Genomic DNA, 7,228 nt, shown 5'->3' with positions numbered 1-7,228 from the left:
CCATTTCCAAGTTCAAATCCTCATCCTTCAGGAATACTTTCAATGTGAAGAGTTTTGCATTTGTTTAGGCTAAACTTTATTTGAATGTCAGTGGAAATAATAGTATAATTTCTGAAAGACGATTTAATTGTGTTTGTGTTGATGGATATACATAAGAAAAGATACTAAGCTATGTAGTGTGTTGGTCTGTTGTGGTTGTTGTTGATCTTATGTTGTTTAACCTATTGAATAATGAGTTTAATTATGGCAAGACAAAACCAGAATGGACTTAAGGAATTTCCCTGGAAATGCCTCACCTTACATCATATGTATTTCATTTGTTTTGATTTATGGGTTGTGAAGTCTTAGGTGTTCTCTAGTGTTGCATAGTGTTTTCTAGAAATGTAATACAGTGGTACCTCAGTATATGTCTGCTTTAGAATACGTCCAATTCGGAATATGTCCTGTTTGGACGAAACAAATTTTGCTCAATATATGACTTTTGTTCAATATGTGACTTAATTCAATTATACGCGCCATCTATGAACAAGTAGCACTATCTGTGTATTAGACCAGACTAGACGTTCGCGGTGCCACTGTTTATAACTTTGTTAAATTTCTTCTGATTTTAATTTGTAAGTAAAATTTTATTATTTTTATTAATCATGAATTGAAAAAGGTAAATGAAAAGCAACAGAAAACTAAAAAATTGACTAGAATCACAATGGAACTGAAAAAAAGATTGTTGAGAAATATGAAGGTGGTATGTATGTTCGAGATTTAACTGTTGCATACCGTATTCTGAGAACAACGATATCGACAATCGTGAAAAATAAAGACATTATTAAATCTGCTAACATTGCGAAAGAAGTTAAATCAATTTCTAAACAGAGATCGAAGACTTTAGATCACGTTGAGAAATTGCTTTTGCTTTGGATAACTGAAAAACAGTGTGCTGGCGACAGTGTATCAGAAGCAATTATTTGCGAGAAAGTTACAAAGATACGTGCTAATCTCATGAAAAACCAAGCAGGAACTAGCCAGGAAAGCGAGGTGTTTAAAGCCAGACATCTTTTTACATGAGAACAGATTAATCGTTTTTACGTTACTTCTTATGGGAAAGGTTGGTTTGGTGTACGTCCTATTCGGTATAAGTCCAAACACTTGGAACGGATTAAGGTCGTATACTGAGGTTCCACTGTATATTGGATGTATTTTGGATAGACATAATGTATACAATAACCATGAATGTGAAATACATTCAAAGCATAGTTAACTGATACTGCCTACAAAACCCAAGAAGGAAGGCTGAGAAGGGATGAAAGTTACCTTGGAAAGAAAGTTATGAATATGGAGATTGGAGAAAAATGAAGTAGAGGAAGATTAAGGATGAGGTGGATGGATATAGTCAAAGTGGACATGAAGGAATAGGGATTGAGGAAGGATATGACTACAAATTGTATACAATGAAGAGAAGTCATCAAATGCAGCAGCCCCTAATTGCAGCAGCCCCAAAATGCAGCAGCCCCCCACATAAATTGGAATAAGCTGCAGAAGAATAATATTATTATTATTACTATTGTTATTATTGTATGAAAAAAGTATTTCTACCTGTTCCAAAACCCATGATAACATCAGGAACATCGTCCAGATTAACATCATTTAATCGCACTGCTGTTTCTGTTGTTAACATTGGAAATGTGTGGACCCATACATCTTCAATTGTAATATTGGTACAAGGGACTGTCATTTTTCTTTTATGATTCAGTACTAATTTACTTTGTAAGCTCAAAGGTATCATAAAAGTGTTGATAAGAAATACTATTAAACAGATAATTCCTGAAAATATAAGAAATAGTTTTATAATTTTTTAAAGTAGTTATTTAATTGGCAATAAACTGGAAAATAATGGTAATAAGTAAATATTCTTGTTAACATTTAATAAGATTAATTATTAGGATTAATTTAATTTGACTTATCACAAAATCTTATTTTTAAAAAAAGTGAAGGCAGTTAATAAATTCTCATCAGGATGCTTTTTATATATTTTGTCATATTACTTTTAGAGTAAAAATTAATTATTATTATTTAGGTTAGGTTTTAGATGATCAGAACAAGAATAAGTTTATTGCAATTAGATTTCAATGTCATTGTCATCAATTTGAGAAATTTTTGTACTAATAATATTTTTATATATAAAATGTTATAAATAATTGTTATGGTTTTTACACATTTCACCCACCAATAATTGCTGACAAGGCAATAAGTCCATAAAGAAGAGGAGCCCACAAAACACGGCATGGAGGTACCTTTCGTACTTTAGTCTGCAAGTTATCATTTCGGCCCCTATGTCTCGGAGCCATAAGAGGTTTATTAACTCCATTTTCTTCTAAAGGAATTGATTTTCCTCCTCGTGTGAATACTTCATCATCTGTCAAATCTTCTTCATCATCAAAATTATTGAAATCAAGATGATCTTTGTATGAAGACATCATTTATTGAATTTTCTTCATTTGTCTCCTTCTGTCAATAAATTAAAAAGTAATTTATAAATTTTTGATAACAATTATTCAGTATCACCATAATTAGATACAATGGGTTTTTTTGAATTACAATACAAGAAATAAATAAAATTTTATTACCTGTCAGACTGTAATATAATTGTTTCTTTATCTCTAGATTATTTAAATCTGACATTTTTCAATTTCCTTTAAAAAAATTCTGCCCATTAGAATTACTTGATCATCCAAATTTAAACTATTTTCATTAAAGAGAAATATGTTTTAAAAATCAAAAGAATAAATATACAGTATTAACTATTTCACTAGATTTACACTTATATAATAATATAAATTAATTTATATACACCTACTACAATTCTATAATATGTGAATTTCATTTACAAAATATATATTTATTGGATATCTATTATTTTCAAATAAATAATGAAAATATAGAGGACAACTGAAATTCATCATTATTCACAGATAATTTTTTTTAAATGAAAGCACTTATAATAATGATATTAGAATGAAAACTTTAACTTTGAGTGAAAACACTTGCAAGATTTACAATTAGGCATATGTACCAATGTCACTAGAATAAACTTTTCAGTCATAAAAACATTCCTTCACAATATAATATGCCTCTGAAAACAAAAGTCTATTAGATTTTAAAATATCAGTAATCTGATGAGAATAAATTTTAACAGAAATTATTATTACTTATATTGATGATTGCACAAATAAACTTTTAAAAGTTTTATGCTTTAAAAACCAAAATGATATTAACATAATCTATTTTTATTTCACACATAAATACATATAATTTTATATGGTACATTTTAATTTGATCTATATATATATAGTCATCACACTTTTACATGAGAGTTTGCTTCACATAAACTGATAAATGGTACAATAGAAAGAAAAATCAATAAATTTTTAATTGCTGTTAGAAAGAAAAATTACTAGTTTTATAAAAAATGGTTTAATGGATTATAAAGAATACAAATGAAAGTTATTTTTTTTTAGTATTAAATATACATTAAGAACCACATATTCAAAATAGTACTGGTAATAGTCATTTCAAAATAGAAAAATTCAAAATCTGTTGCTATGGTTACAATAAAACAATATGTAAAAATAAAAAAAGAAATTCTCCAAAAACTGTAGTTTTTCTTTAAAGTCAGAGATTCTCTCTGATTTTTTGTTCATTTCTATATTGTGAGGATTGGGACAATGAAAGAAGATTCTTCAGAGATGTGTGGTCCCAGACGGAAATCGAACTTTTGTGTTTCGAATGATGAAATCATTCGAAACATAAAAGAGTTAGTTAAGCTCTCACCTTTTAGAGTTAAACAAAGCAAGACTTAAAGTCTATCTTAAACAATAAAAGTTCTTTCCAATAAAACAGAAAACAACGGGTGTGAATTGTGAGGAGAATATCAAAGTCAAAGGAATTTTAGATGAAGGGGAATTGGGTTTAGTTGCAAAATTGACCTTCCTGCAACCCAAAAGATTTCAAATTGTCACCAAGCGACAAAGGGAGAACAATCACAATGCAGAATTGGGGAAAAAACTGATAAAAATGTGCATTTCAAGAACACAAGGTTCTTTGCTTTAAACCAGGCCTGGCCAACCTGCAGCCTGCATGCGACCCATCACATAAAATTGTGTGGCCCACTAAGTGATATTATATATCTATTAAAACTTTTGTTTCCCGTTATGTGTATACCAAAACAATTAAATAAAAGAAAATTTGCACGTGTTATTGTTATAATGCGCAAGTGCAAGTATGAACTCTTGGTATAACAATAAAATCTTATTCATTTTGTATTTGTTTTACTTTTATAAAAGCAGTTTGCCTAAATTGTGGCCCACTGTAATGTGTGTGATCAAAGTGGCCCACGAAACAATTTGGGTTGGCCAGGCCTGCTTTAAACCTTCTGTTTTGCCATGAAAAGCTGCTAGCAGTCTTTCCATCTTTCTCCAAGATACATAGCAGTCTTTTTATTGCTCTCCTGGAGGTTTTGCATCCTTCAAGATTCTTTCCTACTACAAAGAACATTCTCTGCAAAGTGTTACCGTGTACCCCAAAGCCAACGATTCTACAGACAACCAGCAAGAAAATGAGGAAGACATTCTTTGGAATTTGGAACTTTACTGAACTCTCTCCTTGAAAATTGGGTCAGCTGAGACTTAGAAAAGTTTATATTTAAAATTTTATTAAATGGGAAAAGATGGTAAGCTGGTCTCAGTGCTAATTTCAAACGTTTGTTCAACCCCTCGACTGTCCTAACAATCGCACACAGTCGGCAAGCCTTACATAGATGTAGTCAGTTTTCTTTCTGAGTAATTCCTAATAGAAGAGATTTTTAAACTGAAATGTCTAGAATTTGGTTAGAATGAATCCACAATGGTCTAGTTTGGATTTTTTTCTAAATTATTTTACACTTATAAGCACAAAAATAATTTTTGCCTTAACATAAAAGATTCATGCTCAATCTACTCAAGATCTGAAAATAATACTTAATCAACAATTTAAATGCATTACTCTCTGATAATTAATTAAGAACTTTTTCATTTTTGTTATAGCATTTGTATGTAACATTTATGTTTATGTCAAAGTTATCTATATCCATCCTACCTATACATAATTTTTAGTATATCATTCATGATTGCAGTGTCAGTTAGATTTTGATATTATGCCATACATTACTTATTGTTTAGTATATATATATACTAGCTGTTACCCGCGACTTCGTCAGCGGAGGTTTTGCAAGCAAACCCCATTTACATCCAATATTTCAATAACCATAGTAATTGTTNTTAGGTTAAGCGGTTTGCTCTGGGCGATGATGAATCAGTGAATGAATGAATGAGTCAGTCAGGACAAGCAATTTTATATATTTAGATATATTAATTATATTATTAATTTTCTTTTTATGCTTAAGAAAACAAAATTAATAAAAAGCATTTTATATTATGTTATTGATTTACAGATATAAACATCTATAAACCTGCCTCAGATTAAAGCTAAATGATTGCCAGATTACTTTTGGATAAATATTCTAACCAACAGATGCATGATTATTTTGATTTTTCCTATTTTAATATATTTTTTTTTTTTAATGTGCTATATTAAAGGGCTATATTAATGCTACTAATTAAATGTAAACATCTGCAAGACAAGTGGGAGGTGTTGGTTCACATCTCAGGTCAGGCCAATTCTTTTCTTTTAGAAAAACCTTCTAAATTAATTACAGTGATACCCCGAACTTGCGCGATAGGTGGGACTGAGCAGTAACCGCGTAAGTTGGGGTATAATTTCGCAATTTGTGTAAAATCCAAATCGGATGTATGTAAGCTAATAAATGTTCTCATTAATCTTATCTCGTCTTTTGATTCGTTCATGATTACAAGAAATCACCACATAGAGTCTCTCGAGTCTCCGTAGATATAACAAACACAGAAATAAATAACACAAAATAAATTGTAGCTATGTGACAATTCCACGTGACACGTCCGAACATGTAAGCTGAACAATAGTGTGGGGAAGTGAGTAATCAAGAGTTGCGTGGCGCTCAAACAAAAGACGAATCAACGAGATTTGAAAATTGCGTAACTCCGAGTTTGCATAAGTCAGGGTAGCGTAAGTTGAGGTATTACTGTATTAAATATTAATTTAATTATAATTATTAAATGTATTGAGAGATAATATCTAACGCTTACCTCAAGGCCAAATTATTTCACATTTAATTAGTAATTAGTAGCATTAATATAGCCTAATGTAATGCAGCAATTGTTTGGCTTTAATTATTGATTTATTAAGCATTTTTCAAATTTTTATTTTGAATATAATATTATATCATAAAATAAAGTATGAATATAAAATATAGTACAGTATTATTCTGTATCTAACTAAATATATCTATCTACAGTATAACTATATATTCTATCTATATCAAATTAAGTTTATGTAGACTATTCTTATACAGTATTATTAAACTTTTATTAGGTTAGATAATTTAAATTGTACACCTACTTTACTTCATTATTTAATTTTCTTTGTTTAAATTTAATGATAAATCTGTTTCAAGTATAAATAAATCTTGCACTAATTTAGTCTGATTTGTTAATAAACTTTTGGAAAATATTTTGCTTGATTATTTTGATTTTCCTGTTTTAATATTTTTTCTTTTTTAATCTTAAGATTTAGAAGCTTGAATAGGCCTACAATTAAATACAGTGGTGCCTCGTATAACGTACGCCTTGAATAACGAACGCTGCGAACAACTGACTTTCTGTTTGGCCATTACGTGACTCGAGCAACAGACTGGCTGCGAACAACAGACTTTCCGTTCAGCAATTACATGAGGCAAACAACGGTCTTTCTGTGAACAAGTGCGAATGATGTTTCCACTCTTTTGCCGTTGCCAATGACAATCTGCTATTTTTATAATATATTAGTATTATTAGAATATATTATTAGTATATCTAAAGTACAGAGCTCCCGTTGGGATTCGGCTTGCTCCCTTGTTTATTACGTACATCACCTCAGTGCAAGGTATTTACATTTATTCAAGTGTTGTGCAAATCATGGCTTCTAAAAAAACAGAAAGATGATTTCAATTGAAACAAAGCAAGAAATCATCAGAAGGAGTAAAAGTTGACAAAAACTTCCTTGTCAAATGGGGAGAGGTTCAGTTTACCAACACTCATTATCCAAACAGAGCTGAGGCCAACAG

At 30.2% G+C, this 7,228-nt stretch overlaps 1 protein-coding gene across 1 annotated transcript; it reads right to left on the bottom strand.

Moving 5' to 3' along the window:
- Positions 1-1,125: 1,125 nt before the first annotated feature.
- Positions 1,126-2,762, bottom strand: LOC111616903. The gene is made up of 3 exons (XM_023358262.1): positions 2,622-2,762; positions 2,222-2,502; positions 1,126-1,818 (listed from the first exon to the last, which is right to left on the bottom strand). The coding sequence occupies exons 2-3, from the start codon at positions 2,472-2,474 to the stop codon at positions 1,565-1,567; spliced, it is 507 nt and encodes a 168-aa protein (XP_023214030.1). The 5' UTR covers positions 2,475-2,502; positions 2,622-2,762; the 3' UTR covers positions 1,126-1,564.
- Between the last annotated feature and the right edge of the window lie 4,466 nt (positions 2,763-7,228).

This window comes from Centruroides sculpturatus, unplaced genomic scaffold, assembly GCF_000671375.1.
Source record: "Centruroides sculpturatus isolate CEXI.00-Female unplaced genomic scaffold, Cexi_2.0 scaffold3495, whole genome shotgun sequence".
NCBI lineage: Eukaryota > Metazoa > Arthropoda > Arachnida > Scorpiones > Buthidae > Centruroides > Centruroides sculpturatus.
Note: the sequence above shows the minus strand (reverse complement) of the source record. Positions and strands in the feature narration are given on the sequence as shown.